Source organism: Acanthochromis polyacanthus, chromosome 1, assembly GCF_021347895.1.
Source record: "Acanthochromis polyacanthus isolate Apoly-LR-REF ecotype Palm Island chromosome 1, KAUST_Apoly_ChrSc, whole genome shotgun sequence".
Classification (NCBI taxonomy): domain Eukaryota; kingdom Metazoa; phylum Chordata; class Actinopteri; family Pomacentridae; genus Acanthochromis; species Acanthochromis polyacanthus.
This window is the reverse complement of record NC_067113.1, coordinates 66361320-66387040: the sequence shown is the minus strand read 5'-3', so window position 1 is coordinate 66387040 and position 25721 is coordinate 66361320. Positions and strand designations below refer to the sequence as shown.

At 40.0% G+C, this 25721-nt stretch overlaps 1 protein-coding gene across 1 annotated transcript in view; it reads right to left on the bottom strand.

The window, feature by feature from the left end:
- net1 (neuroepithelial cell transforming 1) overlaps positions 1-22526 on the bottom strand; it is a 37167-nt gene extending 14641 nt beyond the window's left edge. Inside the window, 3 exon segments of the mRNA XM_051954114.1 lie at positions 81-143; positions 11457-11520; positions 22296-22526. Of these exon segments, the coding sequence (XP_051810074.1) occupies positions 81-143; positions 11457-11520; positions 22296-22438 (270 nt within the window). The 5' untranslated portion in view covers positions 22439-22526.
- Between the last annotated feature and the right edge of the window lie 3195 nt (positions 22527-25721).

Genomic DNA, 25721 nt, shown 5'->3' with positions numbered 1-25721 from the left:
AACTGTGTGGACTGTGACTGGTCTTTAAAGCAGCACAGGGGGCTCAAACATTCAAAACTGATGTCTGATGATGCGCTTACCTTAAAGTCAAAGCTGCAGAGGCTGACTGCATCGCTGTCATCCTTCTCTCTGTGCTTCCGCTTCTGTGGAGACATAAACAGGCTGGATGTTAGTGGGAATTTTCAACATGTATCACATAAACACGCTGCCGTATCATCAAATAGCGCCATGATGCACAGTATGAGGAGTCATGTCTGCCAAGGACACTTACACAATTAGCTTGAGTCAGGAATACACACAGAATACACTTTTTGCCTGATTGCAGTCTCCCTGTTTGTCTGTCTGTCTGTCTCCCCACCCTCACTGTAGTCTATAGTAGCAGTTTGCAGCAGCACTGTGAGGGTCATGTTCTTTAACTTCTCCAGTGGTTTCAACACAATTCAGACTTCTCTGTTCAGGCTGAAGCTTTAAAGAGTGGGAGTAGACTGTCACCTACACTGCAAAAACTCAAAATCTTACCAAGTCTATTTGTCTTATTTTTAGTCAAAATGTCTCATCCCACTTGATTTAAGATAAATTCATTTAACAAGTGACATTTCAGCAAGATGGAGGGACTTGTTTTAAGACAATGCATCTTATATATCTTAAGTCAAACAATCTTGAAATTATCTTGTTTTAAACCTCGTGTCGTCCCCTAGATTAAATTGATCCATTTTAAAGTTTAAAAATGTGGGGAAAAAAATGTACTTTTACAGTGAAAATTTCCACATTTTCAAGATTTTGGGGCAAATTTTTGAACATTTTTTTGGTGGAAAAAAATGTTTAAAAAATGTTTCTTTAAGAACATTCACAAAAAAAAAAAATCAACCAAAATCAAACAAAAAGTAGATTTTACTTCTGAATGTTCTTAAAGAAAATATTAGAACTTTTACTGATATATAGGTAATCATTTTATATATATTTTTAGGATTTTTTATTCACTTTTTTTTTCTATCTTTATTTCTTGCCAAATTTGAAGATTTTTTTAATTACATTTTTAAGGGAAGCTTTTAAGGAATTATTGGAATTTTCGTCCTGAAGATTTTACAAATTTTTATGTCTTTGGGCGATTTTTTTCTGAATTTTTGGATTTTTTTCAGACAAGGCAACAATTTTTTTGTGCCCTAAATGAGGACAACAGGAGGGTTTTGACACCCTTGACAATCCTGGTAAAATATAGCTTAAAATAAGTTTTCCCAGCTAATTTTAAGATCTCAATATTCTAAATATCATATCTTATTTCAAGAAATCTTACCAAGCTATTTCTCACTTGTACGTCACCAACAGACCACAGTATGTGAGGCTTCAGGACTGTGTGTCTGATGTGGTGGTCTGCAGCACTGAGGCCCCACGGGGGACAGTGCTCTCCGCCTTTCTCCTCACCCTGTACACATCGGACTTCCACTACAACTCTGTGTACTGCGTCTGAGGGGGATGAGCGGGAGTACTGTCATGTCTGACTTAATTGACTGGTGTGAGCTAAACCATCTTCAGCTCAACGGCAGTAAGATGAAGTAAACTGTCACTGACTTCCACAGGAGGAGGACACCCCAGACTGCACCGGTGAACATCCAGGGTTTGGACATTATTATTTATCACACATGTTTATTGCTGCTGTAACAATGTGAATTTTCCCTGGCGTGGGGAGCAATAAAGGATTACCTTATCTTATCTTAGAGTGTTTTAACAAAACATACAATTATCAAAGACTGGGAATCCCCCAGCAAAACTCTCTCAATATGCAGGACGTGCTTTCTTTTCCTTGTGCTGAAGTACACATCCCTGTTTGGATGAAAAAGCAAGACTAACATGTAGAGAAATTTACAGCTACCTTGTTCCCTGCTCACACTTCAGGCCAGTTATGCTCATTGCTCTGGCCGTGCTTTTGTAAAGCTAAAATAGACACTGCTGGAGGTCCCACTGGGAACAGGAAAAGCTTAATTAGGCAGCAGTGCACTTTAACACCTGCATGTGGTCAGTCAGTCAGAGAGAAGTCAGTTAGCAGGTGAGAACAGCAGTCTGGCCTATTGAGGTTGTAAAAGTCCTGAGGGGCACTGGTGGCCTCCAGGACCCCTGGGGCTCCATTACTATGCTCCATTAGGCCTGAGTGCTCCTGGCTGGACACACAGGACTTCAAGACCTGATTGACCAGTGAGGTGAGGACAGTCAAAATGAGAGGCATAATGGTCAGGGATGAGTGAGCTGTGTCTGTGTTTGTGTGAAAGTGGAGTAGTTGTGGTGGGAAGCATTTCCTCTCTGCTGGTTAACCTGTTTGTTTTCCCATATCCATAAAAATCTAACAGGGATCTGGCTAACAGCTTCACCGAAACACTTAAATATCGCCTCCTGCATGTACTTCTTCAGTCTTGTTGTGTCTGATTGTTAGCATAACAGTGATTCTGTGGTTTGTTCAGAGTTTTTTTTGGGTCTTAATACAAGGCTGTGAAAAGAGCTGCAAACAAGTACACATTGTGTAGCTCACGAGTTTGTAGGCTTTCATTCAATGCTCCAGCCTAGCGGAGCAGGAGTTTCACAGTTATTTGAAGTGAGGAGGGCATTTAATCAGTTATTACTACTCTTACATCTACTGCGATGGCCAACGACAAGGACTACACCTTTTCAATTAGCTAGGTAGTTAGGAAGAGAGTCACAAGCAGCTTGATATATTACGAGGTGTATGTTTACATTTCATCTGGCAAATACTTAGTTTACATTGCGTAAGGACATGCCTGAAGTCTTGTTTATTAATTTGGTTTCTCCTGAGCTAGCAACGCAGGTGAGAGCGATGTGAGTGGTGAAAAATTAACAGTATCTCCACCATCTCTGTGCATCATGCTGTATTCCCCAGGCCACTTCGAAGTGATCCAATCTGAAGGATTTAATTTAAATCACTCTAACTAAACCACATATTCTGTTCCACCCAGAGATACAGTACTGTAATACAGTTTCTGGCACTTCAGAGCTTTATTCTTGTCCATTACACAATAATACCAAGGAGGCATTTGACTTGTCAATTTCATTCTGCAGCTGGACCATGAGTACAGTTAAAGCCAGCTAAAGTCACAAAGAACTATTTTCAGCCACAAGAGGAACAAGACGTCCACGCAGCAGATGCTGCGAGTCACACAAAGACCTGATCTCAGCATCATATATGGAACAGGGCCCTCCCAGCCGACTAGAAAGTAGAATAATAACTTTACGACTGTGGTGTCCGCAGGGGAATATAATCAAGGCATCACCATCCGACTGGAGCGCGGAACACAGACGGACGTCGGTGCATATAGGTACAGGTACATCATCAGGACCAAGTGCCTTTCCACTCTTCATCCTCTTCAATGCCCTCCTCACTTCATCCTTACTAATCTTTGCTACTTCCTGGTCCACAACAGTCACCTCTTCTACTCTTTGTTTTCTCTCATTTTCCTCATTCATCAACTCTTCAAAGTACTCTTTCCATCTTCCCATCACAGTATTGGCACCTGTCAACACACTTCCATCCTTATCCTTTATCACCCTAACCTGCTGCACGTCCTTCGCATCTCTGTTTCTCTGCCTTGCCAACCTGTACAGATCAGTCTTTCCCTCCTTGCTGTCCAACCTAGCATACAAATCATCGTAAGCCCCTTGTTTGGCCTTTGCCACCTCTACTTTCACTTTGCGCTGCATCTCCCTGTACTCCTGTCTACTCTCTTCAGTTCTCTCAGTGTCCCACTTCTTATTAGCTAACCCCTTTCTCTGGATCCACTCCTGCACCTCCTCATTCCACCACCAAGTCTCCTTATTTCCTTTCCTTCCAGATGACACACCAAGTACTCTCCAACCTGTCTCCCTGATCACATTTGCTGTAGTTGTCCAGTCATCTGGAAGCATCTCCTGACCATCCAAGCACCTCCTGACCATCTATTCATGTACATGGTTAATTCCGGACATTCTACGCATGCTTGGCTCCTCACGTAGCGATGTAGCAACGTACATGTTCTGCGACCTTACTGGTGCAACAGAAGTAGTACGCCATTGTCGAGTTGCTGTTTCAAAACAACAATAAAAAGCAAAGCGAAAAGTGTGCTTTTTAGTTGTTCCTCCATGTTGTTGAGGAAAAGAAATGCCACGGCAAATAGAGTTTGTTCTCTTCCGGTAAACAGGGACACGTCACGTCCCTGTCCAATCAGAATCCTTTCCAACGCCCAAGCGTTAAAGCGGAATTAAAGAACGGGAAATGTGCTGTCCATGTAAACCTTAATATTTCCATGTAAACGCAAAGCACAAAACTTTAATTCCGAATGAGTTAATTCCGAATTAATAATTCCGAATTAAAAAGCTTCATGTAACCGTGGCCACTGAAGAAAACATATTTCAGATGCTCTTTTTCCAGGTCAGCCATCAACCGCTTCAGTCAGGTCAGATTTCCTTGAGTTGCATCTTTCCATCAAAGCAGTGTTCAGACAACATTCAAGTGCGTTTGGTCGACTCATCAGACTGCACTTCATGACAGCCAACTTTCAGGAATTGTTTACGTTTGAGCAATATGGCCTGTTTACAACTTAATATTGCTTTGATAATGCAAATAGGTAATGCTACATGAAGCTGTAGAAAAAGCATGACAAATACTTTCATAGTCTATGCAGAATGTCTTCCAGCAATGTCACTTGTCGTCCCGTCAACCTGAGAATATGAGCAATCAAACCTCACGATACAGTTTCCACAATATGTACAAATATGGTTTTACCCTATTTAAAACACTGGGGAAAAAATGCTAAATAGCAGCATTTACCTATTCTCCATATCTCTGAAATTTGTGTGCGACTTTGAAGACGTGGGTCTAGTGATTTCATTTAGATGAAAGACACTGATCAGATATGCTCACTGACTACAGTATTACAACACACATTTATGACCTGTCAAAAATCTGTAAGACATCACAGAGAGCTAGTAAACAGGCAAAATTCATTTTAGTTAACACGTGCTATCAACTATTAAGAGGCATGAATCCAAGACACTGAACAGCTGCACTGCAACATCAAAGTGCACTGTTTCTGCAGAGGGACGATGCAGCTGCACTGGGATCTCTCACTGAAATGAACCAGTATCCTGTGGAGAGGAGCACATGTTATCAAAGATATAAATCATGATCTCTGTGGAATGTTCAGGAAAATTAAGTCGGCAGTTGAAAAAGTCAGTCTCAGTTTTAATGTAAATTGATGTTGATATGGGCAAGGCCATCCCACAATAATTATCGGCTTTTGCGTGAAAAGCCCGATACCACTCAGCAGCTGGCAGCCACATTAAATCACATCATCTGATTAAAGCTGGAATGCTGCTTATCACAGGCCATGCTTTAGACTGACATCTCGGGCCGCCTGAACTTGTTGCTTGAAGAGACAGAAAGCTCAGACTCTGACTCTTGCTATTGTTAATTACCTTCACATTCCACCAAATAGCAGTTCGGTTTGATCTCCTCCACCTTGGCATTGGTCAGGAAACCTGACTCATATTCTCACCATGACAGAAAGCCCCTCGAGGCCTCGTGCCTGATGTAGTCTGAGAGAATGCACCAAGCGTCCAGGGAATGCTCGCCTCGCCTGCTTCCAAGGTTCGCTTGGGGGCCAATTCCCTCCAACCTATACCTGGCCCAGCCCCAGCCAGCCAAAAATGCCCCCTAACCACTTCAAAGCCCTTGGAGCTGGCTAAACCTTTTTCAAGCCTTGGCAAAACCTTCAAGCTTAGAGTGGCAGGGTTGAGATAAGAGGGGTACTGAGACCAAGACATTTCCAGGTTTCTTTTATTGCTTGCTCTTTGATGGACTTATAAATAACAGAAAAACTGAGGGAGGGTATATTGAAAGGGTGAGCTAACAAGTTCCACATGGTTTTGGTGGACGAGCTAAGCGTGCAATGTTTGCGAATCAAAGGCAGCAGGCTGGCACAAGATAAAGAGCTGTTGGCCTTTTTCTCTCTGCTTTTATTTCTCCTCCTCTGCCTTCAGATGAGCAATGGATTGTGTTTCAGGCAGCTGTAAACCCCGGAATGCCTACAAACTCCTCATGCTGCTCGCTGTCTAATCTGTTCGCTCTTTTCTGTTTCTAATCAGCTCGTCTCATTTAAAGCGGACTGTAAACCACAAGCAGGCCAGTCTTTTACAGACAGCAGTGCTTTGTAGGCCATTATGCTCCTCTGGTAGGGGGGCATAAGAAATTGGAGCAGCCTGGATTTTCTTTATCTAGACATTTGGTTTCTGGCTACATGAGCAGGCCACGAAGGAGCCACACAATAACAGACATCACAGTTCCTAAGTGAGGTATTAGATGGAGATACATGCCAAGGAGAAAGCTGGCCTGGAATGTAGAGCAAATTTTACAGATGTCATTTCACTGATAGCACTTGAAAACCAAGGCACAAGAATCAAGGCTGGTGATTACTCTGAAGGTTGACTATAGAAGAGCTTAAGCAGACCTTACAACAAGGCCAAGATTTTGCATGGGTGCTGTGCTCCTCAGGACAATAACTTTCAAACTACTGCCACACTTGCGACAGTACAGCTATAGATCAGATCTGTTCCAACAACTGTTGAATGCAACCTTTCAGCTCTGTCATTATGATGACTCTTGTTTATTGTTCTTATTTGAACTATCTATTTGTACTTGCAAGGTAAACTCCTCAGCACAAAACACATACTTTTGTAATTACTTTACAGATTTTTTTCTTTAAACACAGTCAGACAAGTGTGCATATAAACTAGGCATTGTTTTTGGTCCTGAAACACATCCAAGTCTTCACACCCATAAGCCCCAGACTATTTTCAAGGTAATTTCTCTGCCATTACATTTAAGCTCTTATCTTGGTTATATTAGGGTGAGCCATTCATGTTGCATCTTGCTTTTCTGAACACTCTAAGCTGTTCAGATTTTCCATCATTTGATACAACACTTTAGTTTTTATATGTATCTCACCATAAAATGCTGACGATACACATATCTTTTCCTAGTTATGTAAGGGAGATTCTGGCAATAATAGAACCACGATGGTGAGATACTATGGTATATGACTTGTATGCCGGATGGAAAAACTGTCTGACCAGTCAAATGTTTGCTTTCTCATTCCTAAAAAGGGGCTCCCATTGGCCATTTTGCCTTGAGCCTATGATCCCCCTTGTGTTCAAGCACAAAAGTAACCTCCAACTTTTGACCTCAACTTTTAAATAATTGCAATGAAATGCAAATTATCATTATTTTGATTATTTTGTTGAAGAAATAATTTCAAAACTTGATAACTATTTGTTGCACAGAGAAGTAACTAGTACCACTGGAAAGGGTAGGTTGCAGAAGGCCGACATAATGAAACAATCAGGGCTTTTTTACTCATTCAACCAAGAAGCAGGAGTGTGAAAAAGAGTAAAGATATTATTGAAGATTTGATTTTGAAGAAAATGTATCTAACTTTATAACATTACTTTGGTAACATGCAATAATTGTATTGGAAAATACACTGCTCAAAAAAATTAAAGGAACACTTTCTAATCTAAGTATTGCATCAAATCAGTGAAACATGTGGGATACTGATCTGGTCAAGTAAGTAACTGAGGGGCTTTTTAGTCAGTTTCAGCTGCTTTGATGTTCATAAAATTAACAACAGATGCACTAGAGGGGTAACAATGAGACAAACCCCAAAACAGGAATGAGTTTACAGGTGAAGGCCGCTGACATTTTTTTCCTTCCTAATTTTTTCTGACTGTTTTTCACTAGTTTTGCATTTGGCTAGGGTCAGAGACACTACTGGTAGCATGAGGTGATACCTGGACCATACAGAGGTTCCACAGACAATCCAACTCCTCCAGGATGGCACATCAATATGTGCCATTACCAGAAGGTTTGCTGTGTCTCCCAGCACATTTTCAAGCGCATGGAGGAGATTCCAGGAGACAGGCAGTTAGTCTGGGAGAGCTTGACAGGGCTGTCGAAGGTCCTCAACCCATCAGCAGGACAGGTATCTGCTCCTTTGTGCAAGGAGGAACAGGGTGAGCACTGCAATAGCTCTACAAAATGACCTCCAGCAGACCACTGGTGTGAATGTCTTTGATCAAACAATCAGAAAGAAGTAATGAGAGTGGTCTGAGGGCCCAGCGTCCTCTAGTGCCCGCTGTGCTCGCTGACCGGCACCGTGGAGCTCGGCTGGCATTTGCCATAGAACACAGGAATTTGCAAGTCCACCACTGGTGCCCTGTGCTTTTCACAGATGAGAGCAGGTATGTGACAGGCATGAAAGGGTCTGGAGAATGGTAAATGGACTTGCTCTTATATAGCGCTTTTCTACTCATCAGAGTACTCAAAGCGCTGTTACAACAATTGCTCCCATTCACCCAGACACACACACATTCGCACACTAATGTGCAGGTTGCTAATCAACCTGCAACATCAGTCAGTATACATTCATACACCAGTGGAACAGTCACAGGTAGGCAATTCGGGGTTCAGAATCTTGGCCAAGGAAACTTCAGCATGCAGCACATGACTAGGCGAGAGCGGGAATCGAACCGCCGACCCTTCGTTCATTGGATGACCTGCTCTACCACCTGATCCACAGCCGCCCTAGAAGAGAAGCCATGGAGAACGTTATGCTGCCTGTAACATTGTTCAGCGTGACCGGTTTGGTGGTGGGTCAGTGACGTGGGGAGGCATATCCATGGAGGGACGCACAGACCTCTACAGGCTGGACAATGGCATTCTGACTGCCTTTAGGTATCAGAATGAAATCCTTTGACCCATTGTCAGACCCTACATTGGTGCAGTGGTCCTGGATTCCTTCTGGTGCACGACAATGCCCAGTCTTATGTGGTAAGAGAACGCATGCAGTTCCTGGAGGATGAAGGAACTGATACCATTAGCTGGCCCCCATGCTCACCTGACCTGAATCCAATAGAACACCTTTGGAACATTATGTTTTGTTCCATCCAACAGCATCAGGTTGCTCCTCAGACTGTCCAGGAGCTCAGCGATGCCCTGGTCCAGTTCTGGGAGGAGATACCCCAGGACACCATCTGTCGTCTCATTCAGAGCTTGTCCCGGCATCGTCAGTCATGCATACAAGCACATGGAGGCCATACAAACTACTGAATACCATTTTGAGTTGCTGCCAAGGAATTTCAGCAAGATGGACTAGCCTGCCACATCAGTTTTTCACTTTTATTTTGGGGTGTCTTGAATTTAGCCCTCCTGGGGGATAATTTTCATTCCCATAAAACAATGTGGCACTTTTCATTGCTAACACATTATCCAGTCCATATCAATGCTAATATCCAATTTGTTTTTTCCCCGTATTGAAATATGATGTATTTTCAAAGTCTCCCTTTAATTTTTTTGAGCAGTGTATATTTCCAGATGTACTAGTAAATGATAACATATCTACTCAATGACAAGTTCAGGATTAATTCAAACAAGAGTAATGGGTGTGGAGGCGGATGCACAGCTGTATGCAGGTAAATTTCACTGCAAATTCAAATTTATTTATTTTTGATCAATGGCACATTGCAGAGGAGCAACTATCATTGTTGGAGAAGTCAAGCGGTACAGTTTCATTTGACATTTGCTTCATCTTACAGCAAAAAATAACTAACCTACAGGAAGAAGCGGTGCAACCGTTTGGCTGTAAGGGTTAATAGTGGTTGTCTGCTGATGTCAGGTTTGATCAATGTTTACCAAAACGCTGATCTAATGCATATCTGATAAGGAGTGTAACAGTGTGTTTAATCATCCTGTATTGTTCCATATGAGATTTCTATTCCAGCAAGTGATCTGAAAAAATAATATCAGGAAAGCTTATCAATGTTCCTGCACTTCTGAGACACGAGCCTGGAACAGCAGTGATCCAGTCATTGTCTACCATCATTTGCATACTAGTAGATTCATTCTTAGAAGCTTCAGTTTGGTATTTATTTGTCTTGTATGATGTTTTAACTCAATTAAAGTTATGAATCATCATTTCTTCTCCAGAACCTGTAACCAATGAACCGGCCATCATGTGCAGTCACACTGAATGTAAACATGAAGTCCTAACTTAGCTTAACTCAGACGGAAAGAATGACAATGATACTGAAGCTGAAATTGTACCGCTAGCCTTAATGGTTGATTATGAATACATTTGTCTTATTAAAACATTTTAAAATGTTATTTCAGGTTAGATTTATAGAACAGAGAATTACTGACATTTTCTATTTTTTCAGATTGATAGTATGCAGCAATTGAGTGCCTTGTTGTTGCCATAGGAATTCTAGACAATTAGACAATTTTATAAACGGTGAACAAGCTTAAAAATACATTATCTGACATATTAAATGCAACACAACCACTATATGAAAGTAAATTTAGCACATTTAGCTACAATCTTCTTTACAAATTTAAATTACAGACATTAATGAAAGATGAAGTGGAGACAGAAACAGTCTACTAGTGTGATTTGTATTCTGATCTGTAATCAAGTAACTCACACAATTACTGTTTCTGTCTGAACACAGAAAAAAGTTGCAACCCAGATCTTTACTGATGACAAAGAGAGTAAAAAAGGTGATCAGCATTGGAGCTCATAGCAAAAGCGTGTATTTTACCTATCAAGTTGTCACTAGTGCATCTGTTTCCTCACATTCGCCCAGCCATGTTTATACTCAGAGAAGAGCAGGAATGAGAGAGTAGTAGCACAGTCGAGTTCACTAAAGGATCACATTTTGATTGGCTATATTTTACCCTTTGGCTTGCTGTGCATGCTTCTTTTGGATTATAAACAAAGTCTCAAAAATGACACATATTTGACTTGTAAAAAGTAACAGACAAATAAGCTCCAATTATTAGTTTATATGATTTTGATTATTTATTAATGAATAAAAAACAAATGAAATAAAAATATGGCCCTAATTAAAAATATATACTCAATTGCATTGTATTCAGGATTATTCTCAAAGTGTGACCCAGCAAAAGTAAAACAAAACATCTGTCCCCCAGTCTGGGTGGTTTATCTGAGTTACAGCGGCGGTGGGCCAACAGGGAGCCGCCGTTCATTGTTGTGACAATGAGCAGTGCTACTGTTTCCGAGACTTTGTTGAAAACTTTGAGTCGAGATTTAAAGCCAAAGCACATCCCGATGACGGGAAGTGGCGCTCAAGTGCACTCCCAGTTTGCAGGACAGGGCAGAAGTAGGCCAAAAGCCAACTTGAGGAAATGTGCAGACGATAAACGAGTATAAAAAATCTATTAATCATGTGTATGAAGTGGGTATTCAGTTTTCTTACAGTTCACATCCTTGTGTCTTACCTATGGCCCATTTTTTAGTGGAATTGGTCACCGCTACTATACCCTAAATACAGTGGCTAAACTACAAGTTTATGTTTTGCAGCTGTCCAATATGCAAACAAGAATATCAGAGACATGCACTCACCAAACTAAAGTCCCATTGTGGTCCTGGGGTGAGGAACGTGAAGGAGCTTCCTCTTCGCAAAGACCTGTGTGACAACAAAAAACGAGAGACCAGAAGGGAGAGTAAATCTACAGGGCCCATTTATCCTGGCCTAACACTGTAGCTGCATGACCTTAAAGTCAGTTTCCTGGGAATATTCAAGAAGAGATTAATTTAAGCCACCAGTGGAGTGCACCATGACCTAAAGTTCCAGCCAAATAGTGAGTAAAGCTGAGTTCAAAGCATTCATAAAGTGCTAAGAGGAGGATTGTGACTCAGAACGGAGGTGTCCTGAGAAAACATTGGCTTCCCATTACCTACCACAGCCTCAGCATAGTGTAGCTGCAGCTCAGACCAAGACTGACAGATGAGGATCCACCCAGTCAGAGAGGGAAGGGGAACATGATCACTGTCCACTTCCTCAAAGAAGCCTCATCAACCACTAAGCTGTCCTGAGACCCCTGTGGCATTTGAAGGAGGAGTTCTTTATCTCACACCTTCTGACCTCTCAAGAAATGACCAGCATCCAACTGTCTTTTTTCATTGGGTTTTCTTTAAGGGGGCAACTCTTTCCTTTTTTGGGGCTCCACAGAGGGATTGTCTTCCCCAAACCAGCCATGCAAACTGTAAATCCTTCTCATGTCAAACATCTTATCTTCAAACTGTGCAATTGTTAAAGCATTAGCACAAGGTCAGTGCTGGATAAGGTCACAGCGAGGACAATTACACAACACATCACACTCACTAAATGGATGGTTACACAGCAAGAGAAAAAGACATCAAAGCACTGCTTAAGATCTGTCTCGCACAACAATAAATTTGATTTTATTGAAGCACTATTATTCACTGATGCAATACTTTGTATAAAAAGATTTCCTCAGACTGCCGTACAAGGCCAAGTCACTGTACAACTTATGAAACTGAGGAAACAGATTACACTACCTTGTACTGCCTTGACACAGATGGCCAACAGACTGAAGACTGACTCAGTACGTTCACATGGCAAGGTTTTTCCTCCATAAAGTAAGTGTTATCTATAAAAGAGATTTGAGGCAATTCCCAAAGACATTTTAGCCAATTTCCAAAAGAAATTCACCAGCACCAAAACAATAAATGCAGAGAATTTTTAAAAATACAATTTTAAAACAGTTTTGTTAACTGAATTCATATTTTCTCAAGCTTATGAGACAAGTTTCTGTATCAGTTGGTCAGATGTAATTGGAAAATGCTTAGATTTCTGTTATATAAGGTAACACTGACTCCATGCCTTTACTGGAAGCAGACTGCTCATGTTTACCGTCGTGCATAGTCACCCCACAAAAGCCCATACAAAGCCAACAAAAACCGTGCATGGCATTTATTGGGATGTTTTTTCGTTACTAAAAACATAAAACATCATCATCATCAAAAAATGCAAAACACTGCAGGAAAAACATTTATATCATAGTTTTTAGAGGTAAATATGTAAAAAATTCTAATAAATAATACAAAACTAATAAGTGTAGCTACCTCAATATAACTGGTAAAATTTCAAACAAAAGATGACATGTTAAGACAGTGTTGAGGATGTTTAAAAGAACTATCAAACAAAAAAGACTCATCAGACTCATGAACACATGACAGCACCCTGAATCAAAACCACCTACGCTGCTCAGCTTTCCTTACTCAATCTGAAACTCACACATTATCGTAAATGATCTCAGAGCAGTTGATGATATTGAAGATGTATGTCTTGGGGGCTTACATGGTGGGACCAAAAAAGTCTTCAGCATCCGGAGAATGCTGAGCTGCTCAGAAACACTTGTTCTGTGTGTGTGCTGATGGTAAGGCTGAGTCATTCCAGTCATACTGCACACACACCAACTGTCCTTCTACAGTCAGCACTGCAGGCAGCTGCAGCACTTCCAGCACCCTTTCACAGCTACTACCCCGAGTGAAGCCCCTTGAAGACATGCAACATTTCCGTCAATCTGATGCCAATTTAACGTATTGGTCTCATGTCTCAGAAGCACCCTGCTACAGTGTTTTAGGACCCACAAAATGAAGACTTGTGGACACACTGATGACCGAGACCTGGCTAATTAGCAGCTCTGATATTCAGCTTTTTTTTTAGATGATCAGTATTGTTATTTTTTGTTAACCAATCCCTCATACAATAAATTTAATTAAAAATGTTGCATCTCTCTCTGTAGTCATGATTTCAAGCGATATCAGTTACGATTAAGGTTAAAGTTCAGGGTTCCGAATATCAGTTATCTGTCTCCTTAATTACTATTAATCAGTTTTAGCTCCTCTATTGAGTAAACAACTCTCTGCTTTACGCTTACACCAGCACCCATATGCCTGGTGTACATGACTGGTCACGTAATATGCATTTTCAGTTATGTTGGTATGCACTGCTATTAGGAGTTTCAAATGGAACTTCAATACAAAAATGTGTGTGAATGCAGCCTAACTATTCAGACAAAGTAATTTTTCTGTCATCTTAAACACAAATATGAATAAAGCAGGTCTCACTGAGTGACAGATACACACAATTACCATGATTAATGTTTTAAAGTAGAGAGATTGTACCAGTCAGCTGCAGCACCAGTCCAGACATGGTTCAGAAGTGGCAGGTTTGACTGTAAGAGGAATTGCTTTGGATTTTGCATGTGTTGGAAAAATGGCTAGAGAATGGACCAGTTCTGAGGTCAAAGAACTAGTCTCCCTTTACACTGAGGATGAGATAACCAGGCAGCTTAACAAGACAGCAGCTAGTCAGTGTGGCTTCATATACAGTGCATCCGGAAAGTATTCACAGCGCGTTACCTTTTCCACATTTTGTTATGTTACAGTCTTATACCAAATCGGATTCAATTCATTTTTTCCCTTAAAATTCTACACACAACACCCCATAATGACAACATGAAAAAAGTTTTTTTGAGATTCTTGAAAATTTATTAAAAATAAAAAACTAAGAGACCACATGTACATAAGTATTCACAGCCTTTGCTTAATACTTTGTTGATGCACCTTTGGCAGCAATTACAGCCTCAAGTCTTTTTGAATATGATGCCACAAGCTTGGCACACCTATCTTTGGGCAGTTTTGCCCATTCCTCTTTGCAACACCTCTCAAGCTCCATCAAGTTGGATGGGGAGCGCCGGTGCACAGCCATTTTCAGATCTCTCCAGAGATGCTCAATTGGATTCAAGTCCGGGCTCTGGCTGGGCCACTCAAGGACATTCACAGAGTTGTCCTGAAGCCACTTCTTTGCTATCTTGGCTGTGTGCTTAGGGTCGTTGTCCTGCTGAAAGATGAACCGCCGCCCCAGTTTGAGGTCAAGAGCGCTCTGGAGCAGGTTTTCATCCAGGATGTCTCTGTACATTGCTGCATTCATCTTCCCCTCTATCTTGACTAGTTTCCCAGTTCCTGCTGCTGAAAAACATCCCCACAGCATGATGCTACCGCCACCATGCTTCACTGTAGGGATGGTATTGGCCTGGTGATGAGCAGTGCCGGGTTTCCTCCAAACAAAACGCCTAGCATTCACACCAAAGAGTTCAATCTTTGTCTCATCAGACCAGAGAATTTTTTTGCTGATGGTCTGAGAGTCCTTCAGGTGCCTTTTGGCAAACTCCAGGCGGGCTGCCATGTGCCTTTTACTAAGAAGTGGCTTCCGTCTGGCCACTCTACCAAACAGGCCTGATTTGTGGATTGCTGCAGAGATGGTTGTCCTTCTGGAAGGTTCTCCTTTCTCCACAGAGGAACGCTGGAGCTCTGACAAAGTGACCATGGGGTTCTTAGTCACCTCTCTGACTAAGGCCCTTCTCCCCCGATTGCTCAGTTTAGATGGCCGGCCGGCTCTAGGAAGAGTCCTGGTGGTTCCAAATGTCTTCCATTTACGGATGATGGAGGCCACCGTGCTCATTGGGACCTTCAAAGCAGCAGAAATTTTTCTGTACCCTTCCCCAGACTTGTGCCTCGTCACAATCCTGTTTCGGAGGTCTACAGACAATTCCTTTGACTTCATGCTTGGTTTATGCTCTGACATGCACTGCCAACTGTGGAACCTTATATAGACAGGTGTGTGCCTTTCCAAATCATGTCCAATCAACTGAATTTGCCACAGGTGGACTCCAATTAAGCAGTAAAAGCGTCTCAAGGATGATCAGTGGAAACAGGATGCACATGAGCTCAATTTAGAGCTTCATGGCAAAGGCTGTGAATACTTATGTACATGTAATTTCTTTGTTTTTTATTTTTAATAAATTTGCAAGACTCTCAAAAAAACTTTTTTCATTTTGTCATTATGGGGTGTTATGTGTAGAATTTTAAGGGAAAAAAATAATTGAATCCGATTTGGAATAAGGCTGTAACATAACAAAATGTGGAAAAAGTGAAACGCTGTGAATACTTTCTGGATGCACTGTATTGTCAAATATTCCTTGTTAGAGGCTAAATATCGCATGTCTCTTCAATTTTGGCAAGGATCATGTCCATGTCCATGTCTGGAAAGGACTTTAGTGGCAGATCATACAATAATTTTGATCAATCTATTGTAGTTTAGTAGTCCAGACAAAAAAAAAAAATTGGTCTGAAATTGACACAAAAAAGTAGTAGGTTACATGTAAAAAAATAAACAAAAGGCATGCGGAAGAGGAAGAAGGGGTTTGTGTTTGGACCACCCATGCAGGAAATGTAAGGACTGATGCTACTGTAAGGTGTTTTGGATAAACAGCATGTGTTGTTCACTAGCAACAGTAGTTACAAAAGAAAGGAAAACAAGAAGCTCTCTGGGTGTCCTGGAGTTAAATCAGGGGTCACAGGTCAGCGCAGGTGTTGCTCAGATTCAAACTGTCAAACTGCCGCTGAAACAACTTGAAGGCAGGACAGAGAGGCAAATGAAGTGTCATCAGCTGTCCCAGTTTGGAATGAAGTCTTCAAATGTACTCTTTTTTTTAATCCTCCACTTATAGTCATACTACCCCAGATAGTAAACTATGGGTGAATCAATGTTGAATCTATGTTGAGACCTAACGTCGAAATTATACAGAAAGCGCAAGGTTGATAAAATGTTGAGTCAACGTTTGCTTACATAGATTACATGTTTGCAAACAGACTCAACATTAATTAAACATTGACCTGTCAAACATTTTAATTAAACCAAAATACAATGTAGATTCAATGGTATCTTTTAAACAAAAACTTCAATGTTGACAAAATGTTGAATCAACGTTGATCCAACCATCAGTCTTCAACCGTAACCACAATTCAACCTTCTTAACCCTAATTCAACATTGATTTAACATCTTTTGCTATCTGGGTAAAGTGTGATTTATGGTTGAAAAGCAAACGTTGACTCAACATTTTATCAACCTTGCGCTTTCTGTATAATTTCGACGTTAGGTCTCAACACAGATTCAACATTGATTCACCCATAGTTTGCTATCTGGGACACCATACTATATTATACTATAATATGCTATGCTATACATAGCTCACTTGTCCATCTGGGGTGATTTATGAAATTGAAATATCTGGTGTTGCATTACAATCTTTATATAACATATAAACAAGTGTAAATTTTATAGTTTTTAATGTGAAGATGAAAAATTGCACATTGAAAAATACAACTGGCCTTATTCTGTATTTTCTTACATTTTACAGACAAGCCATAAAAATTATCTCTTTCGCAGTCCCAACAGAAATACACATACTGTCTCTGTCCTCCCTTTGAATGATCTAGGAACTGAGGTTTACTCTAATGTTGCACATCCTTAGCTTCCTGAGAAACAAATATTGAAAGATGAAACATGTGAGAGACACTCAGGGTTTGGCTGAGGTTTGTCTGGTATTGAGTACAGCAAGGTGTGTTTATGCTTCAGAATGGCACTGTGATGAAATTCTGCGTGCGTTATTTCTCAAAATTTATGATATAAAGCAGGTAATATTACCGAGAATCATAAACTTGACACAGCGCTTCCTCTGTAGTGCAGTGAAAACGAAACCATTAAACATGATGTAAATTTGCACTGTGATGAAATAAGGGTTTGTCCCTGTGTTGTTTAAAGTGATATGTCAAGTGTTCTTCAGCAAGATCCTCTCAGTACATTTCCATGGTAATGTGTAGGAAATCATTTTCTGTCCCATTCAGCATTTTAACAAGTCAGGACCCACCATTTGCACAGGATGGTATAAACATTTGTGGCAGAAGGGGAAATATAAAGATGCAACATAGCAGCGATGCAGGAATGGATCATTGTGGCCAAATTCCGAAGAACTGGAAGCTTTTTATCACAAACGTTAGTCATGAGGGAAACATGAGATGAGACAGGAGAAGAAGACAAAGGCAATCACACACCTACTGTCCTCACACAGGACATTCAACATCAAATATTTTGGCTGTGGTACAGATTTTTTTGGGGGTTCATATTTTCAGAGGAGAGCTGACTATTAGCCTTGGGGGAGATCACAGCTAACAGTGCCCTTGGAGTTGTGAATTGTCTATTCTTTGGTGGTTAAAGAGAGTGAAATATGCTCCTTTGATTATAAAATTGTGACTGTAAATTGAAATAACTGGCAAAACAGTGGCTATAAACAGTTTATGGAAAAGTTTATCCTGTAAATAACTGGGATGCTGGTTTGTTTTCATAACAACTTGGCTTACTGATTTGCTGTCATTTATCACTCATTTGCGTGTTCAGTGTGTAGTTCAACTGCAATTTACTAGAAAACTGCAGTCACCTTTTTGCTGGACACAAGCTACATTGCTGTCAAATCTAATTTCCTACTTTCGATGATACTGAATGATGGCAAGCCCATTTCAGTAGAACAGTGACAGTGACACAGGTTACAGAATAGTTTAGACGGGCTGTGCTCTGACGGTAAAGCAAAGGTGTCTGGGGAATGTGCAGAGCTTCCAAGAAGCAGCCAGTCACTGGGGTTGATGGTATGATGCTGTAAGATGAAAACCATTGATCCAGTAATCAGGATGGGCACACACACACTAACAAGTGTTATGTCATCACACAGAGGGACAAAGGCATTAGCCAGTTTCTCACTCTGGAGTAGGAAGACATGCTGGGAATCTTGTTCGCTGATGAGAGCCTACAGCAAGTAAACATAACTGCTTTTTTTTTTCCACTCGCTGACTTAATACCTTACTGCTTCATCTAAACAATCACTGTAGAGCAAGTGGTGCTAGAGAAGACAAGGCTATTTGTAAGTACAGAGGAGTGATTAAGTGGATTCACTGCCGATCAGGTCACCAGTTTGACTCTCAGAACAGCAACAACACTTACTGTTACAGGCCTCTGTTGAAGACGTGGTGGACACAGCTGTTGTAAAATGGCTTAGGAATTTACTTTAAACTGGCAGGCATAACAACGACTCAGAATGAAAAAACAACACAAAAACAAAGAGCTATGTTAGTGTGTGTGCAGCGCTCCAGACATTGGTAAGACGATGAAGTATGATCTAGAAAGTCTATGAATTTAAAGGCTTATCAGATGCCAGGACACCGGACAGCAGTTTATTAAAAAAAAACAACAGGATTTTATAACTGTACAGATCTTATCTTGGTGATCATCATTCTATCCTCAGTCTCAACATTCAGAAGGTAAACAGTAGAAACAGCTGTTGTTGTTACAAATTGATCTATCAAGACTGCACAACCAAAACACACCAAAACTACAAGTTATGCAAGGGCACCAATTTAGGAATAAACCTGGGATTAATATGAACAGTGTCAGTGTGGTTTAATGCTACGTGTTGCTAAATGACGTATTATCAGTAACACCGGTGCATTTCCGACTATGACAGGTCAAAATGTCTGCTGTGAAAAAGGCTAGTGGTCACATGACAAAAAAAATCTTAACAGTTCATCAATAGATTATGAATTTTATAAAATAATTTCCTCATATCCTAGTTAGAAACATTATCATCGTTTCATCCATTAGCTATGTGACTTTTTCCCCATAGTAGGTGACAGAAGGGTGGAGCCTGTCCCGGCTGACACTGAAAAAGAGGCAGTGTACTACCTGGGACAGGTTAGGCCAGTTCAAGACTAACACAAGGAGACAGACAGCTATGTGCGCCCACATTCACACCTTCAGCCAATTAGGAATCACAAATATGAATATCAAAAATGCAGGTGTAAAGATACAATGTGCCTTGGAAAAGTGCACTCAGTGGGTGATGCCATACATGCTCTATGTAACAATAATCTATCTATCTCTTATTTTTTGAACCTGAAAGCAGTGAATATATTGTCTGATTCTCCTTATTTCACTTGTACGGTAAAAGAGAGGAGGTTAGTGAGATCACCTCATGACCCAGCAGGTTTAACCCTTCAAAGAGTCCTACTATGTACACAGGTCTGTAGCCTTTCAAAGTGTCTTCTGACAGTGAAACCAAACCCCTGCTTCCTTTTGTAAGCTGCTTGTGAACAGAAGAACAACAGCTAAATATGTTAAATATAACCTTCTCAGAGTGAATCAGAACTCATAATAAATGCTGAATTTTTGCTAATGGTTTATTGGCTGTTCTACATGTAGGCATCTTACAAAAATCAGCTTCATCGGTCAATGATTCATTGAATATAGATTTAATAACATCCTGTTTCCCATGTGATGAGCTTGTTTGACAGTTGTATACTTTTTATGTATACAACTGTTCCTGCTGCCAGTCAGGAGGGGACAAAGGTCTTTTCACTTCCTATACCTGCTTTTATGTGTTTAGGGAAGCGTGGCTCATGAGTCAGTGGATTAGCATCCTCTTTAGTCCTGCCCTTGTTTGTGAAAGCCTGCTAACACTGAAACTGAACAGCCCGTGCCATGACCCCACCAGTACCCACGTGTCCCCTCTGTCTTTTCTAATGCTCCTATCAAAGACAAATATAAGATCAGACTTTTTGTAATGCTGACAGGTAAGTAGTGCATGTGCAAACAACTGTTTTATGAAGATATATATTTTCAATGTAGCACTTTGAGATTTTGCCTCAATAAAAAAGTGCATTGCTAATAAAATTTATTATTATTATTATTATTATTGTTGTTGTTGTTGTCATTAAGTTCTCTGAAAAACATCCCCATTTTCATGGGGCTTAAACTGCATCCTAAGAACATTTATACATTTCTGCCTCCACCCATATTTTAGCCAAGCTGCTTTACAGGGCCAATAACCTTAAAATGCCAAGTTCACAAACTTTCAACCAAGCCTGTTTATCTCTGTGGTTTAAATGCTGCACGTGCTTGGCAACAAGACCACTGAAAAAGAAAAACTCTGCCAATCTAGTGTTTAATGCCAATCTCACTTGGGAAATCAAGCCTTATTTTCTCTCACTCAACATTTATAGTTTTTTTTTTCCATAAACCTTGTTTTGGAGGTCAAATATTGGGTTATGTTTTTCCATGTTTGTCTGCAGAGCCAGTTGGGCATTGGGCAGGGCTGGTGCACTTTGGCACACAACATGGAAAGCCTTTCAAAAGATTCCAACATAAACTCTCCCAGAGCTTTATCATCCCAAAACATGATGATTATTATTCTATTAGCTGCCAGTCTGAGAACCAGATAAAACTCATTGGATTGATGTAATTGAGCTCTGGGGCCCTATTAGTCTGGTCACATTTCTGGCCAATAAATTATTGATGTTGCTACAAGAGACAATGACAAGCGTCTGTGTTGCCTGAATCCAGAATAACAGTGCATATAAGGCATTATGTGTTTTGCTCTCCTTTAAAAGGTGTACATGGACAAAGTCTGAGTAGAGCTTCCTCAAATGACGTATTGCTGTACTTTAATTAATTTCAAAGTTCACACCATGAATAGATATGAACCAGTCAGCTGGTTTATTGACTGCTGTAAGCTTAAAAAAATAACAGTTTATCAGTCAAATAGTCATTTTATGAGTGATTTTGGAATGTGCATTCTTGTGGTTGTTTTTTTAAGGGATTATTATTTAAACAACTGTTTCTGTTTAGTTTTTTTTTATTCCTCCTTAAAACAACACTCATATGCACACTGGAGAGTGTTTTCCTGCAGAATGGCACAAGGTAGAAGTAATTTACCAGCATGATAACTGTTTGAAAATATGTGAACCTGCCCTCAAATATAGCTTGAAACTGGAACTAGATACTTGTGAATAGACTGACAAACTGCTTATTCACCTTGTTTATACATCCTAATCGTTCGTCGGAATAATTAAAGATAACAAGACCAAAGAGTAAAACCCAAAATTCCAAAAACCGGGAACAAGGACAAATGCCAATGCCTATTTTGTGCCTTTTCTAATGCATGAAACCAAAGCATTTCTGTGTAATAATACACACACAAACGATTATATTAAACACATATTTTAAATTACACAGATCCATATAAATGAAGTGAGAAAAAAAACAAGAAGCTTCCAAATACAGAGAACAGAAACAGTAAAGGTTGTAGGTCAGACTTAGTATCATAGATATATGCTTAGTATACCCACAGTGGCCCTTTACCGCCATCTTGTGGCGTTTGACGCAGTTGAAATTGAAGGCAGGACGCTTTAAAACTATGCAGTGTAGAGATTTTAATTAGTCGATATCTTTTTTTTTTTTTGCATGATTATTTACAGTCCGCTTGGTATTTCCAAGTAATAAAACACACCGTACAGTATCGTTCTGCTTATTATAGAAAGGTGCCAAGCTAAAGCATGCTATCCAAAGTTAGCTCAGATTGTAATGCTGGCCTGGACTAGCAGGAGAGACTGGAGCAGCGCTGACGGCTGCTACTTTTAGGTTCCTTACTGCAGGTCTGGACAGTTATGTTAAGAGTCTGAACAGGAGGATTAAAACGACTCACCGTCTCAAACTCCTGCTGCTGTTCTCCAGCTGAAAATCATCTTCATCAGCTGAAGTCTTCCTCTTTAAATTAACCGATCTCGGTTCACTTTTCGGTTCCTCTAAAGTCGAAGGGGGGAGCAGGATTTCACCGGTTTCACTCATTTGAAATATGACCGACTGTGCTTTTAAATTACGTATTGCTGAGGGGGTTAAAGGGAAGGAAAACAATAAATATAACTACAATAGCTGAGGCTCGTGACTATTTTGAATATGGCGGAAATGTAAAAATTGACCAATCAGAGGAGGAGAAACGAACTCGTTGCTGGGATATTACACTAAATGGGCGGGGCCAGAGTAGTTTAACTAGTTGGAGAACACAACGTAATATGAGCAGCCTAGAGAGAATATACCTGTCTGTCTAATGTCCGTACCATTATTATTATTATTATTATTATTATTATTATTATTATTATTATTATTATACTATTTACTGATTCATGACAGTAAAGCAGAATTTTGAAAAGCATACTGCATTTATATTGAGAAACTGATATAGACAACCTGTAATTTAAATATCACTCAAACACAAAAATAAATGTGTCCATGAATATATAAAATTCACAACAAATAAATAAATAAAACTGTGCCAATGTAGAAATATATGCATCAACAGCCGAGCAAAGACACCACCTAGTAGAAATGTAATGAGGGTTGGGGATCCTGGATCCCTGGAGGGACAGCAATCAACACCAAGACAGATGGACCCTCATGGTGTCTGAAAAAATGCAGTCTCAGGAAGAAATATGAGTACATTCTGAACTCAGAAACCTAAATGAGTTAGATCATTGTAAGGACAAAAAAATCTATCTTTTTTCTTTGGTCAATGACTTTGTTCAAGTAGAAATAGATCCACCATATTTGTATATGTGCTGCTTGTCAGTCTGTGGAGTGTGTACCAGACTGGAGACAGTTTCTATACATGTAAAGGCTGGTTTTTTTTTGTATAGTGTAGGGTACGTATGTCACCTTTATTTAAAACCAGCCCAAATCATCCTACACTCGGCCTCTTTTTATTATTTAATGGAAAGCTGCAGTGAGCCAGATTAGGTCTCCTGTTTCTTACTAATACTGCCATCTTGTGTATGGATGTGTGTACTTGCTGTCAGTAATCACGCAGAGACAGAGATGTAACACTCTCTAATATATGATATGTTCATGTTTTGTTAAGTCTTGCTGCTCATTGTCCATATTGTTTCATTTCTAAATTGTCAAACAGCTTTGTCGATCACTGCATTTATATTTTTCAATAATCTGTTTTAGCATGATAAGAAATTTTTTTAACTTATTTATCTATTTTACAATTAAAGCATAATTTTTAAAACAAAGAAATGCTGTAGGCTTCTTACAGCCTTCCTCAAAAGCAGTCATCTACTGTTTGTCAGACTTAACTGTTGCGAGCACACAATGGGAAATAGGATCTCATCTGAAATGGTCATTTGGTATATTTTTTACATTAGATGTGGCTGAGTGTAATTAATGACTGGGTGAATGTGTATGTACTCTGAAGGATGAAGTGTTACGTCTCCCTGGTTAGAGTGGTGTTGATTCAGTGCAGATATCCAACTACAGAGTAACAAACATCCCCCCAGACTAATACTGAAGACACTATGTTTTATTGCGGGTTTGATACCCTGTAGTACAATTCTCTGTCTGGTCAATTTCCTTACATACTAGTGCATCCTTCTGTTACTGCAGCTAATCTTTAACTGGAATTCATCAATAAATGGGACTTTTTCCGAATTCATCAATAAATGGGACTTTTTCCGAATTCATCAATAAACGGGACTTTTTCCATCTATTATCCACCGTGACGTGCTGCTATATCTTCAGCCAACCAAACTGATTGTCTTTATTCCCCTCCGGGGCGGTGGTTGCAAGACGCTCCTCTTCCTCTGAGATGCTACTAAATGGTAAATGGTTGTATTTATATAGTGCTTTTATCCAAAGCGCTTTACATGATGAAATGCCACATTTACACACTGATGGCAGGAGCTGCCATGCAAGGTACTAACCACAACCTATCAGGAGCAAACAGGGGTTCGGTGTCTTGCTCAGGGACACCTCGACATGAGCACAACGGGCCGAGGATCAAACCAGCAACCTTCCAGTTACAAGACAGCCACTCTACCCGCTGAGCCATGCCGCCCCATACTAGACAGCCTTCTACTGACAGGACTTTTGTTGATTGAGATCTTGTATTGTTTGTCCAATAAATGCTGTATGTGTGTCGCAGTTGCTTTTCTCTCTCTGTGTGACTGTGATGCGTGCTCACTTTTGGCCCATCTGATGCCGTTTATTAGCCATATATGACTGCACTACCGCTGGTCATTCATACCATCAGACTTTACAACATCACATCACTGGTTAATGTTAAGATAAACCAGACATGTATCATCAGCCTCCTCTCAGACCATAATAAAATTTACACAGCAATTTTTGCACTGCTGCATCTTACATTTTACAGTTCACTTTATATTACTGTTGTCTACAGTGTGTTAATACTGTATTTATTCATTTTCATTTTTCATCCTATTATTGTGTATTCTACTGTAAAGTTAACAGGACATATTTAACTGCCTGACATTTCAGTTTTTGTTTATTTATAGAACCATTGTGGGTATTGTTCCGTCATATTTGTCTTGCCTTTTAAGAAGGAAACATGGAAATGACAATCTCCAATCTATGGATATTCCTCAGTTTGTTGTCCCTAAAATACGATCTGAACCGGGCAAGAAAGCCTTTAGGTTTTTGGAACCTAATGCTTGGAATAAATTACAATCTCAATTTTAACTTCAAGCTCTTGTTACACTGAATGGTTTAAAGCTCTTGTGAAATCATTACAGCCTACTTTGTCTGTGTGAAAGTGTTAATGTTGTTATTTTAGCTGCTGTTTATTGCTTTTAATGTGACTATGCTGCTGTCCTCTTGGCCAGTTCTCACTTGTAAAGGAGATCTCTGATCTTAATGTGATTAACCTGGTTAACTAAATGCTACATAAAAAATATTACTATACAAATGTTTATTGCTGCCGTAAAAATGTAAATTTCCCCTGGTGTGGGAAACAATAAAGGACTATCTTATCAACAGTGTGGTCCATTTAATCCCTGCTTCCTGCAAACAATATACTTTAGTCATTAAGATTAAATCTATAAGGAACAAGACATTTGTCCAGTTCCCTCCAACTTTCCCAATAAAAAATGTTTTCCTCCTCCCTGTGTAATGGACAGGATGTCTGCTGTCTCCTTCCAGGAACTAAAAGCAAAATAAAAACATTGCTCTACTAAAAATGACATATCAGTTCTTGTAGCAGCCTCTAGTGGCAATCACTAAGAACTCCAACATCAGCTGGATGTCCAAAACAAGAAATAAGGAAACTCAATTTTAT